Source organism: Penicillium solitum, assembly GCF_028829755.1.
Source record: "Penicillium solitum strain IBT 25940 chromosome Unknown utg000001l_segment0_segment0, whole genome shotgun sequence".
Classification (NCBI taxonomy): domain Eukaryota; kingdom Fungi; phylum Ascomycota; class Eurotiomycetes; order Eurotiales; family Aspergillaceae; genus Penicillium; species Penicillium solitum.
This window is the reverse complement of record NW_027072121.1, coordinates 2,036,241-2,057,735: the sequence shown is the minus strand read 5'-3', so window position 1 is coordinate 2,057,735 and position 21,495 is coordinate 2,036,241. Positions and strand designations below refer to the sequence as shown.

Here is a 21,495-nt window from a genome sequence, read left to right as displayed (position 1 = left end):
TGGGGTTTACAGAAATCATAAATGAGTGGAACATATCTTCCTGTGCTAAACCAACTTCGCAAACCTTATGGGAAAAGAAGAAGACAGATACATTATATATGGGTTTTATTATACCCCCCAGGTTATATTGGTTGCCTTGGTGCCTCCCACATGCAGCCAGCAAACAAGGCAAAACGTAGTAAGCAAACGCGGTAACATTGTAAACGTCATCCCTACCAGCCCCATGGTACCTTATCAACTCTTCAACTCCCTTCCTCAATTCCTCACTCATCTATCGTGAGGCTTTTAAGGGATCTTGGGGCCCTAACAACATAGTTCTAGCCATCATGGCTAACCGCCTGTTTGCGTCCATGGTAGCCGTGCTTCTGGCAATCATCGCAATCTATTACCAGGAGCTTTTAGATACATTTCATCCAACTCCCAACTTAAAGGTAGTGGACTCTGCACGAGATATCACTTACCTTGGCAGTCTATCCTTTGCTGGAATTGAACATTTCCAGAACATTTTCTACGCAGAGGCCCCCACGGGGTCGCGACGTTTCGCAGCGCCGGTTCCAACAAGACCAGTGAAAGGGTCTGTTATTGACGCCACCCGGGCCGGTGCCTGGTGTCCGCAAGGAACGGGGGATATACTTCCCTTCACGAGTAGTGTGACCAACATCAGCGAAAACTGTTTGAGCTTGAGAATTGCGAGACCACCAGGAACGCAGAAAGATGCTAAGCTTCCAGTTGCGGTTTGGATCCATGGAGGTGAGTCTCCAGTTCACAAGGACATGAGCGCAGAAGGACATAACGAGTAGACAGGTGGCCATGCTTTGGGCTCAGCTTCTGATATTCTTTACGAGCCTGACGGTTTGGTAAAATTGGCTGCTGCTGATGGGCTGCCACTAGTATATGTTGGCATAAATTATCGCCTGGGCCGTAAGTCATGAATCAAGGGTCCCTGTTACTCTGCACCGAGACTGTGTACTGATTACACTTCAGTATTTGGCTTTGCAACCAGTGAGGCTTTGATTGAGAGGAAAGACACAAATGCAGGGCTGCGCGACCAGCGTGCTGCTTTGGAGTGTATGTGTCTCGATACTCTTTGTTCCCATAATAGAAGGCTGAAATATAGAGCAATCAGGGGTTCGCGACAACATTGAGTCATTCGGCGGTGACCCTAAGAGAGGTATACTTACCTACTATTCCCTAGATTCAAGCACCGATATGTTGACAGAGTATCTTCTAGTGACTGTTATCGGGCAAAGCGTGGGGGCTAGTGATATTGGACTCCAGCTAACGGCCTTTGGTGGTGATCAAGATGTCCCATTTCAACAAGCAGTGTAAGTGAGTCAAGATCTGAATCTACCCAATGCTTATCCGGGCTTTAGAATGATGTCAGGCGGTCCAGGACTGAACTTCAACAGCCAGCCAGACCTGGTTGCAAGTAACACGGCTGCTATTTCACAGCAAGTAGGATGTGGCGGTGGCAAAGATTTGCAAACACTAGAGTGCCTTCGAGGTATTCCATTCGAACAACTAACCAACCTATCGGTTACTGCATCTCGGGCAGCCCGTCCGCCTTTCGGCGAAGCGTATTTTTACCCAACAATCGACGATGACTTCATTCAAGATAGACCCTCGCAGTTGACGCGCGCAAGGAAGTTCACCAAAGGGATACCAATAATAGCTTCCTGGGTCACAAATGACGGCGCTTGGTACGCACTGCCGACCACTGCGACAGACCACGAAGTTCTAGGGAGTTTCGGACTATGGCTGCACAAACTTTCTGAATCCACGAAGGAGAAGCTTCTACACCTGTATCCTCTGGATGACTTCGAACACATGATCAAATCAGAGCATGAGGGCCAAATTTCACCACAGTACTATCGAGCTGCACAGATAAATCGTGACATCTGGTTCACTTGCCCTGTTCTTGATTTTACGTGGCAGTACGTCCAAAATGGGGGCGTAGGAGCCTCCCAGGTCCGGCTGTATGAATTCAACCAAACCAGATACACGCCAGTCTTTGATTCCATGGGTGTGTCAATGTGGGGCGTCGCTCATCTCAGCGATATCCCCTACCTATTCTACAATGACCACCTAAGGGCTGGTGCAGATAATTCTGACCCTCAGCTTGCGCTGGCTCGAGATTTCAGCAGGACAATTATTCAGTTCGTGCATGGCGCTCCTAAAGGCGCGGGCGATCGACTTCAGTCATGGCCGCCTGCCTTCTCGGATGAACCTCCAAAATCTTCGACAGGCGATGTGCCTAGCCATATCTCAGTGCGGCTGTTTGGTGGCCCTCATGGCTCAAAATCCGCCACATGTAGCGACAGCACCACTGAAGCTGACATGGAAGTCATGACATATGCTGAGAAAGCGCTTCATTGGGAAAAGTTGTTCAGTCGCTGTGCATTTCTCAATGGGCAGCGATTTAGAGAGGAAGCAGGGGTGTGATTAATAGGACGCATTGAGGTCCCTCTTGTAACGGTAGTGCCGGGAAGACTACCTACCTACCTACCTATGTACTTGCGCAGCGCCCACGACTTAGATATCGGACATCCATCAGTCAGTTCAACATCAAGATGTCAAAACCACGTGGGATTCCTCTCGTGGTGCTCGATGAATACACGACTAAATGTACTATCAATGGCGAGTGTTCCTCCGACATTGATTACAACTTGATCTTAACTCGAAAAAGGTATGATAGAAATCCTACTTATGGTGGAAGGTGGAATGGGTGTAACCGAACTGCAACATAAAAATGCACATGAACGAATACGTATATAAACTTGGCAAAGGATGCTTGTCAGAATACCGATTGCAGAGTTCTGAACCTGCCTTATATTTTCCAGAAATGAACTTGTTTTTTAATTTGGAAAAAAAAAAAAGGTGGGCCATTTAATAATAGCTGCCCCAATGAGTGCCAAGTGGGTGTTGGGACCAACTTTAGCGCATAAGCACAGTGCCCGTTGCCCAGGCGATCATGTTGATGATGTCTTTAGTAGAGAGACAGGTCAAAATCCCACATTAACATATGTACGAGTAATATTTCTAGCTGCTCTGTCTCGATCAATTTTCGCTAGCAATTCACGTATTTGCTCTTCTACCATACCCATAAGCTGCATTGTCCCTGATTCCTTCAAGGCTGCACCAGGCGCCGATCTTATTCCCAAACTAGCCATCTTCACTATACAAGCAAATAAGATCTGGCACATCGTCAGAAATAGAGACGCTCAGAGGCAAGGTACATCGAGCGTTTTACTTGTTTTGCCCAAGAGAGGCGATATTTCATCCTTTTGGACGACTTGTTCTATCACCTTTGTCATTCTATCACGCACGGAAAACGAAAGACCATGCTTTTTCGAGATATCCTTTTTGCAGCTCTGTCTGGGGTTCCCCTCATTGGCCCATCTGCCACCTCAAAGCGCGGCAGTTCCTTCGAACTTGTCGACGGTCCCTTCTTCACATTTCACTATAAAACCGACCGACCGTCGGAGAAGAACCGGATCGGTATCTACAGTATTTATGGCGAGGGTCCTAGCAAAGAGGATCCCATATATTGGGACTGGATGCGTGAGTCGGAAGAAATCAAACGAATTGATGACACCCACCTCAACTGGGGCGCCTATAAAGCCTACTTCCTGGCCGATAGTGGATACAGGGTGCTTGCTGGTCCCATTGATATTTTTCTTTCTGGTGATGGACCTATATCGTTTAATGTTGAAGAATTCACGACTAGAAATGCTCGTGAGGGAGAGAAATTCGAGGCTCGCGTGAGCGGCCTTTTACACCACGCCCCGGACCCCAACACCAAGTACAGCAAGGAAAGCTCGGACGCCGACTGGGTTAGTGTATCTGAGGATGGTATCATCTCCGGAATCCCTAGCGGGAGTGGTCGCTCTAAAATCACCGTTAGGGCTACTGCTTCTGACAGGTCTACTGCCACCGTCGATGTCACTGTCCCAGTAGTTGCCTCTGACAAACCCCTTGTCACTGAACTCACGGTTCTGTCCCTGAATCTTTGGCACGGAGGTACCAAGGTCAATGACTACAACCGAAAGCAAATCTCGGCCATTGTCAACTCTGGTGCTGACATCATCGGTCTCCAAGAAAGTACCCATGGCCACGCAACTCAGATTGCAGACGCCCTTGGTTGGCAATCGTGGCAGGGTGGGGACTCCAGTATCATCAGCCGTTATCCCATATCAGAAAAGTACGGCGCAGTCACCGAAACCAGTGTTGCTGTGCGAGTCGCTCTCGACGGCGACGATAATCAGGTCATCCTTCACAACTGCCACCCTTACGCTTATCCCTATGGGCCTTATGATCCTTGCTTCTACGGAAAAGATACCGACGCCATGATGGACACTGAGAAGAGGGCCAGTCATGTCCGACAGATTGAAGAAATTATCGGCGCTATGGCGGACGCCCTCGACAACGCCGACAAAGTCCCCGTCCTTCTTACCGGCGATTTCAACGCGCCCTCTCACCTCGACTGGACCGATGAGACAAACTCCTCTCACTGCGGTATTGGGCAGTTTGACTGGCCCACCTCCAAGGGGCCTATTGACGCCGGCTTGACCGACGCCTACCGCGAGCTCCATCCAGATCCTGCCGTTGACCCTGCCAACACTTGGTCTCCCATCTACCTTAGCAACGACGATTATGGTGGTCGTCAGGAGCCTATGGACCGCATAGACTTTGTCTACTATAAGGGGAACCTGACTCCCGAGAAGTCCGAGACTTACATGGTTGGCGACCCTAAGCCCGAGCCTGACCATTCCGATAATGAGTGGCCCACCGATCACAAGGGCGTCCTTGTCACATTTACAATTTCAACCTAACATTCAACCTTACATTCAATAAACGGGTTTCTTTATTGGATTGGACGAGGGTCAGAGAGAGTATTCGGTGTCACGTCCGCAAAAGAGCAGGACTATTCCTTTTACTCCGATAGTGTTCTGGATGCAAAGGGCGGAGGAATGAAGTATCCGACACTCTCGAAAGTGTCGGATTTCATACCGAATATTGCAGGGAGATTCCAAGGTTCTCAATTGTGCCAACACTTCTGGGCTCTCTCGAATCTTCCTGATCAAGGTCAGACGGCGACCGGTTTGGAGAGTAGACTTTGAGGTCTGGAGGCGTATAGCCAAACTCTCCTGAGAGCCCGAGTCCATCCGACACCTTTTTCCGGTCTTGTCAACACGCCTTCCTTAAGAATGGTGTAATTCACAGCCGCCGACACTAGCCTTTGACATGATGATGATGGATCGCCCTGCGACAGGCTCTAAAGAGCGCGATATTGTGTTTGGCTCCGCAAAGTTCGCGGTCTGTCGTTGAAACTTCTCTTCATCATGTATTTTTAATTTTCCACCCCTGTTTCGCTTTTGTTTGTGTTTTAATTACTACAACATTAAGGCAATATTATACTCTTAGGGGAGTGTTTTCTTTTATTTCTTGTGTTTTTAATACTAGTGATATGATCACTGAACAAACATGGATCACGATCAATAAGAGTTTGATACCTTACACATCTATCCCGTCAACGGCATCCAAAGGCTAGAGCTATCTGTAATCATAGAGGATCCCAAGTTCTTGTACAAGTGATTACTCAACTTATGTCATGTTTCATAGCTGATAGCATAACCGCCATATGCCCTCTGGTCTATTCTATCTTTATTTGTATCGTGAACAATTTAATTTTTGATTTAAAGAGATAGCAGGCTGGAATAATGCAAGGTAGCGTCTGTCTGCAGCTAATTTCAATGTTGCAAAGTTGATTCACAGTTCGAAAGTACCCCAGTATCATGGAGAATGCCGAGGTGACTCTTATTAATATTTACATCTGACGTATTCCTTCGGTTAAGAATGGAGGTGAAACACAGCTCTCTCATCGTTCAGCATGAAGTCCTAGACGCGGCCCTAGCCACGGAAGCGCATGCCTGATATCGGCTAGTCAAGACTTGTTTATAGCTGGCGGCTTGCTCCTCTGACTCATCGAAGATGTTGATAACCTATAGCTTTAATAATATTAGGTGTTTTGATAGAACGGAATTTTGCAGGAAAGTCTAGGAGAGAGGCAATGCCAAATCCCGCCTTGCGATCAGCTATGTAATCTGAGATAACACGCTTCGTGGCAGCATCGGTATTTGAGAAGAAAGCACGGAGGGATGCAGTGGGGTAGTATGGGGAATTTCATCACATTTCTCACGGCCGTGAGAAATGTTGTGATGGGGCAATGTGTATAGGGTCAGGACAAATAGCACCTACGCAGCGGTATAGGTGCCATTGGGTATTATTGATTCAACTGCTGAAAGTACTGCTTTTTATCGCCTTCACATACACACACACACACACACACACACACACACATATATATATATATATAAACAGACGTCTAAACGTATATCTAAAAAGACTTCTAAAAAGACATCTCAAGGCCTTATAAGCTGCCAACTATTCTTATATCTATATAAACAGAACCAGGGTACCTTACTTATCAAGGCCTCTATAATAGTGATTCAATCTTAATTCTGACATGAATAATACCCGAAAAAGGGACCTATGCCGCTGCGTACCTGACCTATCAAACTGAAGTATCTCAGCGGATCCGCGGTGGGCGGTCGTGGGGTAGCCTGGAGAAGCCCACTTCCCCCACATTCTCCGACTTCCTTCTTAAGGGGCCGTTCAATACAGGGAAAAGATATCAAATTCTCATTTCTGTTCTGAAATTCCAAATCTCACCATGCTCGATACACCAGCCAAAGAAGACCATGTGGATGTTCTTATTGTTGGTGCTGGGCCAGCCGGGCTCATGCTAGCCAACTGGTTAAGCCGCTGCGGAGTCAAGACCCGCATAGTGGACAAGCGTGGCTCGAAGGTACACTCTTGCACAGATATGAGGACTATAATGTCGCATACTGACTTTAGTGCAGGTCTTCAACGGCCAAGCGGACGGTCTGCAATGTCGCACTCTGGAAATCTTTGACTCTTTTGATTTTGCCCATCGGGCATGGCGCGAGGCAAACCATATGTTGGAGATATGCCTGTGGAATCCGGACAAAAATGGTCGCCTTCAGCGAAGTGACCGTATTCCCGACACCATTCCGGGAATTAGCCGTTTCCAACAGGTCGTGCTACACCAGGGTCGCATCGAGCGGTTCTTCCTCGATTCAATCAAGGACCATAGTGATATCCGTGTGGAGCGTGGTGTGTTGCCAACATCGTTCGATTTTGACGAAGCAAAAGCAGGCGATTTCGAGGACTATCCTATCAGTGTCAAACTTCGTACTTTGGCCGAGGAAGAATCCACGCCCCAGCAACGGCAGCAGCATCAGAAATCGTCTGATGGTCAGCAAACAGTGGTCGAAGATGGCCTTTTCCGAAGTAACTTGGTTGCTGATGACACCGAGGACCTCATCCAGGCAACAGAAGCTAAAGCAGATCCCAACCAAGTAGAGCACATCAAGGCTAAATTCCTAGTTGGTTGTGACGGTGCCCACTCGTGGGTGCGTCGTCAGGTTGGCTTTAGCTTGGAGGGTGGCTCAACTGATTATATCTGGGGTGTACTCGACATCGTCCCTATCACGGATTTCCCAGATATCCGCCATCGATGCGCTATTCACTCTGTGGATGCGGGTAGCCTGATGGTCATTCCTCGTGAGAATAAACTTGTTCGACTCTACATCCAGCTTCAGGCGACAGATTGCCAAAAGAACGGCTCCAAAGCCGACCGATCCTGGATCACTCCCGAGATCATCCTGAAATCTGCTCAGCGTATCGTGTACCCATATAAGCTCGACTACGCATATTGCGACTGGTGGACTGCGTACCAGATAGGACAGCGCGTGAGTGACAAATTCTCACAGAGCGATCGTGTTTTCCTGGCAGGTGATGCCGTCCACACGCACTCTCCTAAGGCTGGACAGGGTATGAATGTCAGTATGCAGGATAGTAAGTTTTTTCTTTTTTCAATACCGGCGTGCTTAATCTCAACACTCACATTTCGAATAGCGTACAACCTGGGATGGAAGCTCGCGCATGTGATAAATGGCCTTAGCGAACCGTCGATTCTCCAAACATATGAGTCTGAGAGGAAACAGATCGCAAAGGACTTGATCGCTTTCGATCACCGCTTTTCGCGACTTTTCTCTGGTCGCCCGGCCAAGGATATCATGGATGAAGAGGGTGTCAGCATGGAAGAATTCAAAAGGGCTTTTGAGAAAGGAAATGAGTTTGCAAGCGGCATAGGTGAGTGTATTAGACTACTTGAGAGGGGTCTCCAGTACTAACTCCATTTTTGTAGCTGTCAACTATGCTGCCAGTATTCTTGTGGCAAAGGAAACGGATGTTACGGAACAAGGCAATCACGCGATTATCAGCAAGCCAGATCTGGCTACAAAGATTGATATCGGCAAACGTATACCCAGTTTCAAAGTTTTGAATCATGCCGATGCACGCCCATGGCATCTGCAGGAGTTATTGAAGAGCAACGGGCGCTGGCGAGTGATAGTTTTCCCTGGACGACTGACCGAGCCCCAAAATATGGAACGGTTCGAAAGATTAGGCGCCTCTTTGGGAGGGCCAGATTCCTTCATTCGCCAGTTCACATCATCAGACAAGCCAATAGATAGCGTGATCGAGGTGTTGACGGTTCATTTCGGATCACGAAGAGATATCGAACTTCTCGATCTTCCGGAGGCGTTCCATCCCCACCACGGTGACATGGGATGGGATTACTGGAAAGTCTTCGTTGATGAGGAGTCGTACCATGAAGGACATGGTCAAGCTTATTCCAATTATGGCATTGATCCGAACCGCGGTGTTAGTGTCATTATTCGCCCTGATCAGTATGTTAGTTGGGTCGGAGAGGTCGATGACTACGAGCAGATGTCGCGATTCTTCACTAGCTTCATGAAACGGCAGGTGGCTGGGGATCATGCTCTATAGAGAGGATGGGAGCAACCACTAGGTACTCGATCATCGGATCCATTGCCCTATATAAAGAAAGTGATACATAGCGGCCTAGCCTACATACATATTTCAAGCTACAAAAGAAATTCTATTCCATAACGTAGTTACTAGCAATAAAAGGCCGAGCCAAATAAGATCAACAAAACAGCCCACAAGCACCAGCAGTCAAAGTGCCAAACACACCAACAAGCGCCATGCCCTGGGCATAACCCAAAGCAAGCATCCCAGTAGTAACCTCAGTACAGCCAACATCACAAAACCAACTTCCTTTGCACTTGATCTCAAAAGAGAGCTGCGACTGGATGGAATTATCATGCGTAATAACAATCTGTCCACTCCTCGGATACTTATACCCAATCCAATACGTCGGAATTCCCCACTGCTGCGAGTAGGTAGTCTTCTCATACCAAGACTTCGAACCCTGGGGACCAGCAGTACCATGCAAGAACGTAGCGACAGCGTCACTGCGAGATTTTGCGTCGTTCTTCTCTCCGGCAAACATACAATTGTAAGATATTGTGCAGGAGTCAGAAATAGCAAAATCCATTTTCCTGCATCCATTTCCCTCAATAGCATCATAAACACTATGAAAGGCATCACTCGGGTTCATAAGTCTCAGCTTATCCTTATACAAATTGGAATTGTCAACATAGGTTGCATCGGACGAGAGAGTCAGTGAAGAGGTTGTCTTCCCAGCTGGAGCCGGGGCTGGAGCAGGACCTGGTCGAGTCTCGGTCTTGTGATCGCAGATATATGCAGATGCACATTCAGTGCCATCGTCGAGAATGTAGATCCCACCCTCGTGGTGGCCACGACATCCAAACCCATGAGGTTCAAAGGGATGACCTGCAAGCCCAGCGAATTGATCGTTCGAATCGGGGATCGAGGGGTCGAGGGATCGATCACGATGGAGAACTCGTCGCCGTTTGGCATCGTACGCTTCAATCCCTTTGTTCGCCAGGGATACGACCCGTCCCAGGGGACATCGGTCATTATGTCCGGTGTCACCCATTTCCCTCGTGTTCCTTGGGATGCCTATGGAGCATCGTGGTAATACATGATTTGGCGCGAGGTGGAATCGCCGTTCGGTGGGTGGATCCCACAGTCTGCCAGGACGATACGCTCTTCGGGGCGATACTCGGCCAGGGCAAAGGAAGCGAGAGAAGAATTGTATACATTTGGGGGGATAATTGATCTGTTATTTGGTTGAACTTATTTTTGCTCTGATTGCTGACCTGTGATACAAACCCCAAATATAGGGTCATTGTCAAGGTATTTATATAGACAGAGCCCTTAACATATCGAGAAACGAGCTGAAGTATCGTGCCCAGCTGCAGTCTGCCTCAAGTTGTCAAAAACCAGCAGAGTATTCAGGATCGTATCGGCGCCGCCGACGGATTGAGGGAAATTATAAGCGGAGTTTTTATTGGAAAGTCTTGGATTCAGATGAATTAGTCTTCCACCTGAGTTCAGTCAGCTCGGAAACCTCGGCCTTTACGACCTTTTTCTGCGGGCGTGTCGTATTATCGTATTTCGTTCTGCAGGCTTTTCCAGAAGAATAAGTCACAATGTTTGTTGCAAGCAGCTTTGAGTCTTTTAGAACAATCCTCCCATCAGCCCCTTCAACGCTTCCACTTTATTCCAAAGTCTCAAAATTCAACAGACCGGGAAAACAATGCTTCTTCTAATGTCCTAGATTTTATCTGACCCATTCTGGAGAACATCGGACTTGCAGCAAGTAGCCATTCTAGGTCGTAAAATGCTTCCCAAGACCTTTGACAGAGTCCTCCTGCTAAACCCCATTTTTCTTTTGTTAAGGCTTCATTCATCAGACATTATCTTTTTGGTTTGACTATGATGACAAGGTAAGATGCTGAAACTTGATAGCTTCTTCCCGAAAACCCCCCTTGATGCCCATCTCCAACCAAAATATTCAATCAGTCCATATGCCTTGAGGCATTAGTCTACCACTCTCTTTTTTCATTTAAGGGCCAATCCAAAAAGACCACTCCAAGATGTAGTATATGGCCATGACCACATCCAAGCATCTGTCACCCATCTAAAGTTTCGCCTTCCCGACCCCATTCGCCTTGGCCTTCTCCTCAAAATACTCCCTAACCCTCTCCCTCGCAACAGAAACAACCTCCGCATCCTCAACAGTAGGCGGCACACTAACCTCGGCCGCATAATCCCCCTTCACTCCAATCTCAACAAGCTCTCTAAGAACACGCCTAAGCGTCTTCCCACTCCGCGTCTTGGGGATCATCCCCCGACCCTGTACAATTCCACCTAGCGACGCAATAGCCCCAATCTGCTCGCGAACCAGCGCGTTAATCTCAGCAAATAACTGCGGGCTAGGTGTTGCCGGAAGGGTCCCGGACTCTACAGGGATCGCGCCAGCTTTGAGCTGGATGAATGCGAAGGGAAGGTGGCCCTTCAGCGGATCGGGAATGCCGACGACGCTTGCTTCGCTGATCGATGGGTGCGAGAGGATTGCTTGTTCAATGGATCCTGTCGGAATAAGTCAGATCATAAATCCTCAAATCATAGCGCCGAGGAGCGAAGAATATCCTTACCAGTACTAAACCGATGCGCGGCAACATTGATGATATCGTCACTTCGCGACATAATATGCACGTAGCCATCCGTATCAACCATACCCGCATCACCGGTATCAACCCAGTGGCCATTGAACCGCTTAAGATACCCACGGTAAAACCGCTCCTCGTCCTCGAAGAGGGTCGTGAATGCCGACGGGGCGAGCGGTGGTGCCATAACAATATTGCCCATTGTGCCGCGCGGGACTTCACTGCCTTCGTCGTCGACGATGCGGACGTCAAACCCAGGCATTGGGAATCCTGCCGAACCGGGACGGGTCGTAAGGGGAGAACGATCTGATCCGGATGCCACACCAGCAAGGGCAGCGCTCCCATCCAACGCAACACCCGTAATCGGAGATCCAGATTCAGATGACCACCAGTTATCAACAACAAGCGCATCATCCGCTGCATACTTACCAAGCAGATCTTGGTATGAGCTAACAATACTGGGCTCGCTACGCTCACCGGCGAGGAAAATCGCACGGAGAGATTTCAATCCTCCGCGCTTTCCGACCTCGCCAATAAGCTGGTCCTCCGGGTCATCTTTCCGGATAGCTCGCATGGCAGTTGGGGCCGTGAAGAGCGCATTTACATTGTGTTTCTCGACGATGCGCCAGAACGTTCCGGCATCCGGCGTGCCGACGGGCTTGCCTTCAAACAGGACGGTTGTGGCGCCGACTAGCAGCGGCGCATAGAGAATGTACGAGTGTCCGACAACCCAGCCTATGTCTGATGCGCAGAACATTGTGTCGCCGGGACCTTTTATCCCAAAGAGGGATTTTATAGAGAGTTCCAGGCCCACAGCGTGCCCGCCTGCTTCACGGAGGACGCCTTTGGGGAGGCCAGTGGTTCCTGTAGAAATATGTTAGTATGAACAGAACAAATTTACCAGGCACCAGATTTGGTTTTGAGATTCACTCACCACTTGTATAAATAATATAAAGCGCGTCCGTACTCTTCACGGGAACAGGTCCAGCCTTAACCCCACGGAACCGTGCACTCTTAACGAGTCTCTGCCAATTACGCTGTCCACCGCGCTTATCGGGTTGATTCCAACGCAGTTCGTCACGCTGCCAAACAATAACCCTGCTTGGCTTGAAGCTGCTTGCTTTGACGGCGCCCTCGACGAGGGGTCGGTAGGAAATGGGTCCCTTGGACCCCTCTATTCCGCATGACGCTGTCATTATAGCTCTTGGGCGCGCGGCCTCAATGCGCTGCGCTAGAGCTTGCGGGGCGAAGCCACCGAAGACGGCGGCGTGGATTGCCCCTAAACGGGTTATTGCCAACGCGGCTATTAAAGCTGCGGGGATCATTGGCACTAGGTGTGATACGTGGTCAGTTTTGGATTCCTGGTTTTCATCGATTCCCCACTTATGGTGTCATCGAAGTTGTTGGTTTGCCTACTGTAAATGATAACAACATCACCCTTTTGTACCCCTTCCTCCCTGAGCACACCGGCAAGAACCTCCACCTCATCGAGTAGGCGGGCATAAGTATACTTCTCCGTTACACCTGTAACTGGTGATTCCCATACAATTGCAACATTGTCGCCATGGCCTGCGAGCACATGCCGATCGACACAATTGTAGGTTGTGGAGATCTCGCCGTCGGCGAACCACGACCAGTGCTCGTGCTTGGTTCCACTCGGTAGGGATTTTGTCTGCCGCGTGAGGGCACGTGAAGGCTTGCGGTGCCAGTGGAGTCTGGCCGCGTGATGCGACCAAAAGGTTTCTGGGTCGCCAAGGGAATGCGAGTGGGTTGTTGCTTGGGGGTGCGGAGACATGTTGGATAGAAATTGGAATTGGAATTGGAATTGGATGGATATAGGGGAAGTGGCAAATTTATTTGCCTTGTGATTCGATAGAAGAAGCTAAGAGAGAAACAAGTTACACAAGATAAAGCGTGAATTTGCTCTGAAGTACTCTGGGGTACTCTGGAAACCCTGTTATAGTGCTTTCTACCCGAGGTCTTTCGGATCCAATGGTGCGATTGGCACGGGGATATGGAAGTTAAGAGAGGATCGACAAAAGACATTTTAGGAGTTTGCCTTTTTGCGGAGAAAGCAGAGGTGAAGCTGCCCAGCTGTGCAAGTGAGATCTCCCCCCGGATGCAGCCGAGGCGAGTCCGTGCTTTTTTTCCCCGCACTTTCTTTCGGGTACCCGGGGTGTACCCAGCGTGTACTTGTGTACTGGTGTACTTAGTATGCACTCAGCGTATACTTCACAGTATCAAGCACAACCTAGAATGAGGTACTGCAATTGTGGTACTTTCGTATTTTGGGTTCGGATTCAAGTTATTACCAAGAACACCTTTATCAATTGTCTATATCGCAAAAAATGGCTGAAAAATGAATCAAATAAAACAAGCTCAGTCGTAGGGTATCATATCGAAATGCCTGCTAATGCGCGACTGCGATCTTCTGGCTTGTCGCCTGGGAGTTTTTTTTTTTCTTCTTCTTCTTCTTTCGGGGTGCTCCGAGGCGTGTCCGAAAGATTTCTCCGATCGCACCTTATCAAATAAGCAGAGACCGAAGAAGAGAGACGATCGTCAAGGAAAAAGAGTAGGGGGAGCTTGTGGAAATCTAGACAGCCAGTCTGCATGCCTCGGCGCATTTCCAATGAGCAAAATAAAAGCCAAAACAAAAACAAAAAAAAAAAGAATCTTGCGTTCAAGGCTTGCAGAACACTGGCCTCAATCCCCACGCCAGTTCTGAAGCTCTTCAGAATGCGAGCGTAAAAGGGGGTAGCATGGCAAGGACCACCGACGCCGAACGAGGTAACCAAAAGATAGAACCCTCCAGATGCACCCAGGACCAAAAAAGGAAGACAGGAAGAGAGAGAGGGAGAGAAAAAAAAAAGGGAAACAGCCATTATTTCAGTGAGCAAGAAATCCAACGCCTTGCGGATGGAGCCGGCCGATCACAAGAGAGTACACTGGAGTCGACTGCGATGCCGCGACCGATCGGGCCGGAAGGACTTGGGATATTCCGGGCCTGCGTCGCGATCGCGGTGGCCTGATCCAAAGCCTGTCGGGCGACGGTCTGCGCCACGGCCACCTGCCGCCTGTTGTCGCTGCTGGCGCAGCATGCGGACAACGTCATAAAAGGCCTTTTCCACATTGATACAATTCTTCGCGGATGCCTCAACAAACTCACATCCCAGCTCCTTGGCCAATGCTTGACCTTCCTGTGCTGAGACTGCGCGCTCGACGGCCTTGTCGCTCTTATTGCCGACTAGCATAACGGGGACGGGCATTGCAGGACCTGATGAGGCGCTCATGGGCGAGTTTAAATAGCTGGGGCCGGAGGGGGAACCGGAGCTGGACGATTCCTTGACCATCTTAATTTGGTTGTAGAATTTTGTGATGCGGGAGAAGGAGGCGCGCGAGGTGATGCTGTACACCAATACGAAACCCTCGCCATCCCGGATCCACTGGTCTCGTAGCGCAGTATATTCTTCCTGGCCCGCTGTGTCCAGCACCTCGAGCATACACGATTGTTGATCGATCACGACTTGTTTGCGATATGAATCCTCGATGGTTGGATCGTATGTTTCGACAAAGTGATTAAGGCACAACTAGAAGTACCAGGTTTAGTGAGATTCCGTGCCTCGGATATCCAGGGCTCGACCAACCTGAATGGTAAGGGCGGTCTTTCCAACACCTCCGTCTCCCAACACCACCAGCTTGTACAACGTCATTTTTCCAGCCATGGCGGGCAACTGGAATTGAGAACAGATAAAGAAAAAAAATAAAAGACAATCAACCTAGAGAAGTTAGCATATTCATAGCGATTCAGCTTGCAGACGACATACCTATAATTATCTCAGGGGAAAGAGGGGGAAGGGTCGAAATCGCAAGGAGGGGGAGGAAAGGTGTTGGAAGTGGCCCACGTTCCAGGCGGGGGGGGGGCGAAAAAGAAAAGCGGGAGCTTCCACGCGATTCACAGCAACCCCCAATTGTTGCTGGAAGAATGACGCAAAGGGGGAGATATAGCAAGGGAGAAGGGGAAGGTCGAAAAGAGAAATTAGGGAAGGGGGAAAAAAAAGAGATAGGAAGAAGAGAGGGGGAGGACCAGTGTGCGAAGAGTCTGGTCCGGGGGGCTGGAACGAAGTGGAGAGAGGGGTTCAAGGAAAATAATATAAGGAGAGAGATATCAGAGAGAGATATATTAACAGATAGAATCAAATATAGAGAATACACTCCGTACAAATATAGAGAATAGAATAGAACATATACAACAATAACTATACAATATAGAAAAATTCTCCAAGAGAGAACAGATGAATTTCGTACTTTCCCCGACATCCCCCCCCCCATCCCTGTTCTCTTCTTCCTCTACCCTCCTCTCTCTACTTTTTCTACTTTTTCTACTTTTTCTAACACTTGACTCCGAGACCGTTTCGGATGTGAAAAATAATAATAATAATAAAATAATAGCTAAACCTCTTAAATGGCAAAGTGACAGGCAAATCCATTATTCTGACTGATAGGAATCTTGTAAATAGGGAGAAAAGCCAAGTGACAGCTCCATGAAGTCATACATTTTTCTTTTTTACATTTCCCAATATCCACATTGTACTCCGTAGTGTAGTCTCTCTCTAGGGCTGTACTGACACTAATTTTCTTTTATATCCATCTTTCATTATGTCTATCCTTTGCATTATCTTAAGTTACAGTACTCTAAAATGCCATATACATCCGATCTTCTCTAGAATTAAAATTACATTTCACTGAGACTATATGGATCAGACGATCTCGGAGAAAGATGAAAATCCCCCCCAAAAAATAATAATATATACAAAAAGAAAAACCAAAAGAAAAGAGAAAAATAGCGAGAGAGAAAAGTCCAAGAAAAGCCCAGGTCCCGAAGGTCCACAGTAAAAAGGAGAAGCGCACAGGGCACAGTGGATAGTCCCGGATACACTTGGCTGAAGCTCATTTCCTACCCGGGACAGGAAGCTGAGCTTTCTTATTTTTTTTTTTTTTTTTACCTGATTTGATTTGGGATTCAAGGTTTGGGTTAACCGAGAACTTCATTTTACTCCGTAATATCTATCTCAATTAAGTCTCAAATTTAAGGATGGAGTACCCCCCAGTCTACACGTGGAAGACACGATCTATGGTTTGACGCCCGAGCCTTTGGAGTACGGAGTAGAGTATACATATATATATACATGGCTACTTTACAAGATACTATCTCAAGTCCCACAATTAGAGGTAATAGAATTAATAGAATTAAATCAGTGTCGATAGTGGTACCCAATGCCATCTCCAAGCCTGGTTGAAAGATTAGTTACTTCCCAACACCCTTGACAATTATAACACCTACTTAGGTATAGCCCTAGATCAGTAATAGGCAGGTAAAGAGTCTCCCTCCATGGCCCTGGGAGACGCTACCCAAATAGCGTAAGTCAAACGAAGGGATGGGTCCTAATATCACACCCTATCTCCTTAAAGGTTTAACGCCAACCTCGAACTAGTTTAGGATCGGGTCTTGGCCACCTTAGATTCGCTCTCGTTATCGTCTTCCACGTTATACCCCTGCCGCATTCTACTACCCCTGCAACTCGTATTTTCCCGGGAGTCTTCCGGGAGTCTTCCCGGCAGTTTTTCTGTCCCTCGCTTCTGCGCATGCATCCGACATACCTAATACCTAGCTAGGCAATATATTCATTTAGCCTATAGCCCCTGGTAGTTGTCAAAGGCTATATCTCAATACGATGTCCACCCGTGGAACGAGGCGTCAAAAAATGTCCTCATTGATACATAGATCGACCTAGGGCCTGCTAGCTACCAAGATGGACAACGGGAGGAAGTTCGGAAGGTGGGTATGTACTCTCCCTATGCTCCATATGAGCTCTTTTTTCGCCGTTTCTTTTATTTTATTTGGATTTCGCCCCCCTTTCTTTTATCTCCCTTTGGTTTCCATAACAGAACAAACCCGCCCCCCGCCGGCCCAATTTCCATAGTAGGTAACTGGTTGGGCATCGATCCAATAGGGTCCGGGATGGCTCCGGTTCCCGTCCCAGTTCTCTGGCAGCGGGCCAGGGGGTTATATCGGGGAAACTGTTATTTTTCATTTTCATTTTCATTTTTATTTTATTTTATTTTATTTGCTGAGGGCCGGGCCCCGACGGAACTATTTCTTTCTTCTCTTTCTCTTTTTTTAAATCAGCAGATATCCAGTTTTCGGGTTCTTCCGCTCACTTTTTAAGAGAGTCCTAAACTGTACGGAGGACTCCGTAGTTGATGTATACTGAAGGATGTTGGTCCCTTTTGTATATCAGCATATTCAACTCCATAGCAAATTTTTAAAAGAGAGTTGTTGGCACGTCCCAGGATTATTTCATCCGTTCACACGGAAGGCCCGGTCCAACGGCCCAGTTGCCATGCTCCTCCGGAAAGGGGAGCTCGTTCCGTGGCACCAAGAGTGGCCGTGCATGGAATATGTAGTGGCAGGGGTTGATTGGTTAACGGCTCCTCCCGGCCGTTATAGTATGGGGAAAGCTGAATTCATGTTCAACGGTCCGCTATGGTCTCGCCCTGGTCAAGGATTTTAATCTCGAGTGTTCATATCGGCTATGGAGTACTCCATTCGGAGTACAGAGTACCGGTGACAGGATTCGATATGCACCTGCCTTATATTGACATGCATGACGACACTTGTCATGTCCCGTGAACCTGTAATACATCTCTCATCTGTTTGTGGATGTATGCATCCATCGTGCATCGGGCTTACGGCGATCTACAGGGCGGCTCCCAGCAGATTGGCCCTTGGGAAACTAACCGACTAACATTTCAAAAATTACCCCTTGCCGCTTGATATTTATTAACTTGGGGGATCTTCATTATTGATCTGTAGCCTGGATATAGCTTTGGGGGATTGTCTATCTCGCATCGGATCACATGCGTCTATTGTGCACTGTATGTATATTCCAGAAAAAGTAGATGTTGATCTCAGTGTGCCAAGCCTCCGAAAGATCCCCGATGGTATGCATCTAAAGCGTGTTGGAATCAATAATGTGATCCTTCCGTGGCGCTATTGATCGGATCAACGATGCCGGTGGGACTAGTTCAATGCGATATCATGTGAGCGTGTCAAAGCTCAATAATAGTTACGATTATTTGTGGAGAAAGGGAGGAAGCCATGTGGCCAAAATGCTTAAGCTATTAGTATGATCTAGCTTTATTACAACTTTATTGCTCTTCTAGTCTCGAAGCTCATCAGCTGCACTTGTATCCCGGTAGCACGCCATAGTATTTTTTCGGAATAAGAGTAAAATCATGTCATTGACATTTGGTCTACAATAGGGGCTATCATCCAGTCTATGGGATCTACACAGCAGTGGACATTAATATGGCGTAGTGTCAAATGGCATAAAAGTGGACATAGCTTGGTACCTAACTATGTAAGTCAGGATGCAGAGCGGGTTTCAGGCAGAACAATCTACATGCGACACGGCTGTGTAATTGGCGTAATGGGACTGCTTCGGGTTAAGATTATATAGTTGCCTTTACCTTGAGAAGTCCATATTAATCTCTTGTCAATATATGCTACTAGTGAGCGGCCTTCAGGTACTCGGTAGTGTCGTGTAATCTAACATGTAGCCATTTTTAGATTGAAATATTCAGAGCTCCACCTCGGTGTTTCCTTGAAACAATAGGGTATGGCGGAGAGTCCTATCCTTCCTTTTATGCCCATTGAACACTTGAGGGGATTTTGCATACTGAGCGACGCTATCGGGACTGGAATGACGCCGTGATGAAGAACTATTGGAAGACTTTGAAGGTTCATATCTCAGTATCACCCAACAAAGACCACAGATATTGTTTAGCTTTTACTATCTTAAAAATCAAAATGACCCCTTTGCGCTATAAGCATATTTATAAACCGAAATAACATACAATCTCCCTGATCCAGCAGAAATCACCCTCGCTGAATATCATTCAAATAAGCCGTCACCCTCTCCACCAAAATCCGCCGCGGCTCCGCTTGATCGCTGTCGCTCAGAGCATGCGATGCATTAGGAATGACCATGCTCCTCGAATCCCAAATCTGCCGCCCACTCCCATCAGCAGCAATCTGCCACCTCTTCAAGAGGGCCTCCTTATTAACCCACGGCGGCACCGACTGATCCCTCCCAGAGTACAGCACCAGCATTTTCTGCTTCAGCAACCCCCTCTCCCGAATCTTCCCAAATGTCTCACGGAATTGCTCATCGCTCAAATCGGAACTAAACAAATCGTCCTCGGAAGGATTCTCCGGACTATCCGGGCTAACCAGACTCAAAAACCGCCGACTGCTAACCGGCGCAGAGGGCGGATACCCAATCCGCGACGTCACAGATAACGGCACGACTGTATCAACAAGATCGTGATCCTCATACATCGCCCGCCGCGCATCAGCAACAGCCTTATTGTATATCGCGCGCATCTTGGCCGGGCTATCACGTGCAGTGCCACACTTCACAACCCACAATATACCCTCGCGGTCAGAAACAGGCGCTTGCATAATTGCTCCATCGACCGGCACCCGCACAATTGGTTTGCAGTGGCGGTCGAAGACGGGGTGTGCCGGCCGTGGATTGGGACAGTTGATGTAGTGCATCACGTCTTGGCTGCCCGTCGAATGGCCCATGATGACCACCTTTCCGGCGCCAAATTGTGACTCCTTGTATTTATGCACGTATGAGACACATTGCGATAGCTCGTCGATGTCCTTTCCCAGTCGCCCCATGCCCCAACCCCCGCCAGCGCAGGAGAGAATCAGTGAGAATACGCTCCATTGGGAGGGATCTAGTGCGCGAACTAGGTCGCTTAGATAATCCACCGAGCCGAGGCTGTCGCCTAGCCCGCCGACAAAAACGAGTGTGTGTGGCTTGGGTACATGGCTGCGGGTGTATTCGAACGCGACGAGGGTTTCGGTCTGTGAGGTGGCGTTAGCGGTGTGAATTGCTTGGCTGCGGGGGTGGGTGGCATACGCAATGGTGTAGCACACCAGGCTGTCCCTGAGCCAGTGAGGTGAGGAGCTTGATTTGCATTATGAGATATTGCTGCAGGTGGTGGTACCCAGGTGCAGATTGGTTTGACAATGTGCGTCAGATCAGATAAGAGAACATCAGATAAGGAGCCGCAACGGACTTATTCCGGTACCGGTTTCGCGAAGACAAGTAAGATTGGAGTTAGGGCTTGGTGTTATATTATTAATGTGTAATATTGATACCTAGGTATCATATTAACAGTTCCCCCGACATTGTTTGACTTTTATACTTTGCTCGAGTTGATCATCGCTATATCTCTCGCAGTCGCTTAGTGCTGGGCTCTGAAAGAACAATCATGGTTTCAATTGCACATCGTCTTTCTACTATCAAGAAAGATGATAAAATTATCGTGATGCACGATGAAGGTGTTGTCGGAGACGAGAATTATAGCAAACTTACGGCCCAAATAAGACTGGCCTTGTTCAGTTAAGGAATCTCTATACCGAATCTTTAGACAATAAAATCTACAATCTCTCAACTGATATCGCTAAAACGAAGCAATCCAGTAAGGATGACCACCATCAATACGACAGAAAAGCCTCTGGAAACGTCGTCCACCCCGTCTACCGAGACTACACAGGAGGTTCCTCTGGTATCTAAGCAAGGGGATGTGTCTTGTCATACTCCCCTGCCTGCTTATTGCACTTATTGCCGTCGTGTGTGCCAGTATCATGCTGAATATAAACAAGCCTTACTGCCGAGTTCTAGACTCCGCACTTGATTCAGAGTTCAATTTTTCATTGTTCATATGTCTCCTTTAATTTTCCCCAAAGATAGCTATGTCGAAATGTTCTTGTGTGCACTACAGCCGTGGGTTCGCAGGCGGGGCTTCCTCTCCACTGCAAGACGAGACGGCATCGGATCAGGATAAATCGGCCACTAAAGACAGCAAA

General features: G+C 48.1%; 7 protein-coding genes across 7 annotated transcripts; 3 read left to right on the top strand and 4 right to left on the bottom strand.

Moving 5' to 3' along the window:
• Window positions 1-326: 326 nt before the first annotated feature.
• Window positions 327-2,442, top strand: N7455_000791 (uncharacterized protein; the record flags this gene model as incomplete). Its single annotated transcript, XM_065603872.1, has 6 exons — window positions 327-750; window positions 805-921; window positions 985-1,068; window positions 1,127-1,171; window positions 1,232-1,325; window positions 1,374-2,442. 6 exons carry the CDS (start codon window positions 327-329, stop codon window positions 2,440-2,442), a joined length of 1,833 nt encoding a protein of 610 aa, XP_065462363.1.
• Window positions 2,443-3,341: 899 nt separating this feature from the next.
• On the top strand, window positions 3,342-4,832 carry N7455_000790 (uncharacterized protein; the record flags this gene model as incomplete). The annotated part of the gene is made up of 1 exon (XM_040960647.2): window positions 3,342-4,832. One exon carries the CDS (start codon window positions 3,342-3,344, stop codon window positions 4,830-4,832), a length of 1,491 nt encoding a protein of 496 aa, XP_040808880.2.
• Window positions 4,833-6,733: 1,901 nt separating this feature from the next.
• On the top strand, window positions 6,734-8,937 carry N7455_000789 (uncharacterized protein; the record flags this gene model as incomplete). The annotated part of the gene is made up of 4 exons (XM_040960659.2): window positions 6,734-6,868; window positions 6,924-7,941; window positions 8,002-8,238; window positions 8,294-8,937. The coding sequence occupies 4 exons, from the start codon at window positions 6,734-6,736 to the stop codon at window positions 8,935-8,937; spliced, it is 2,034 nt and encodes a 677-aa protein (XP_040808909.2).
• A 160-nt stretch (window positions 8,938-9,097) lies between these two features.
• N7455_000788 (uncharacterized protein) lies at window positions 9,098-9,973 on the bottom strand (the record flags this gene model as incomplete). The annotated part of the gene is made up of 1 exon (XM_065603871.1): window positions 9,098-9,973. The coding sequence occupies one exon, from the start codon at window positions 9,971-9,973 to the stop codon at window positions 9,098-9,100; it is 876 nt and encodes a 291-aa protein (XP_065462362.1).
• Window positions 9,974-11,020: 1,047 nt separating this feature from the next.
• On the bottom strand, window positions 11,021-13,595 carry N7455_000787 (putative acyl-CoA synthetase; the record flags this gene model as incomplete). Its single annotated transcript, XM_040960668.2, has 5 exons — window positions 11,021-11,472; window positions 11,538-12,413; window positions 12,484-12,879; window positions 12,966-13,431; window positions 13,494-13,595. 5 exons carry the CDS (start codon window positions 13,593-13,595, stop codon window positions 11,021-11,023), a joined length of 2,292 nt encoding a protein of 763 aa, XP_040808923.2.
• Window positions 13,596-14,479: 884 nt separating this feature from the next.
• rasB (Ras small monomeric GTPase RasB) lies at window positions 14,480-15,271 on the bottom strand (the record flags this gene model as incomplete). Its single annotated transcript, XM_040960661.1, has 2 exons — window positions 14,480-15,136; window positions 15,194-15,271. The coding sequence occupies 2 exons, from the start codon at window positions 15,269-15,271 to the stop codon at window positions 14,480-14,482; spliced, it is 735 nt and encodes a 244-aa protein (XP_040808925.1).
• A 4,217-nt stretch (window positions 15,272-19,488) lies between these two features.
• On the bottom strand, window positions 19,489-20,602 carry N7455_000785 (uncharacterized protein; the record flags this gene model as incomplete). Its single annotated transcript, XM_040960638.2, has 2 exons — window positions 19,489-20,487; window positions 20,543-20,602. 2 exons carry the CDS (start codon window positions 20,600-20,602, stop codon window positions 19,489-19,491), a joined length of 1,059 nt encoding a protein of 352 aa, XP_040808895.2.
• Between the last annotated feature and the right edge of the window lie 893 nt (window positions 20,603-21,495).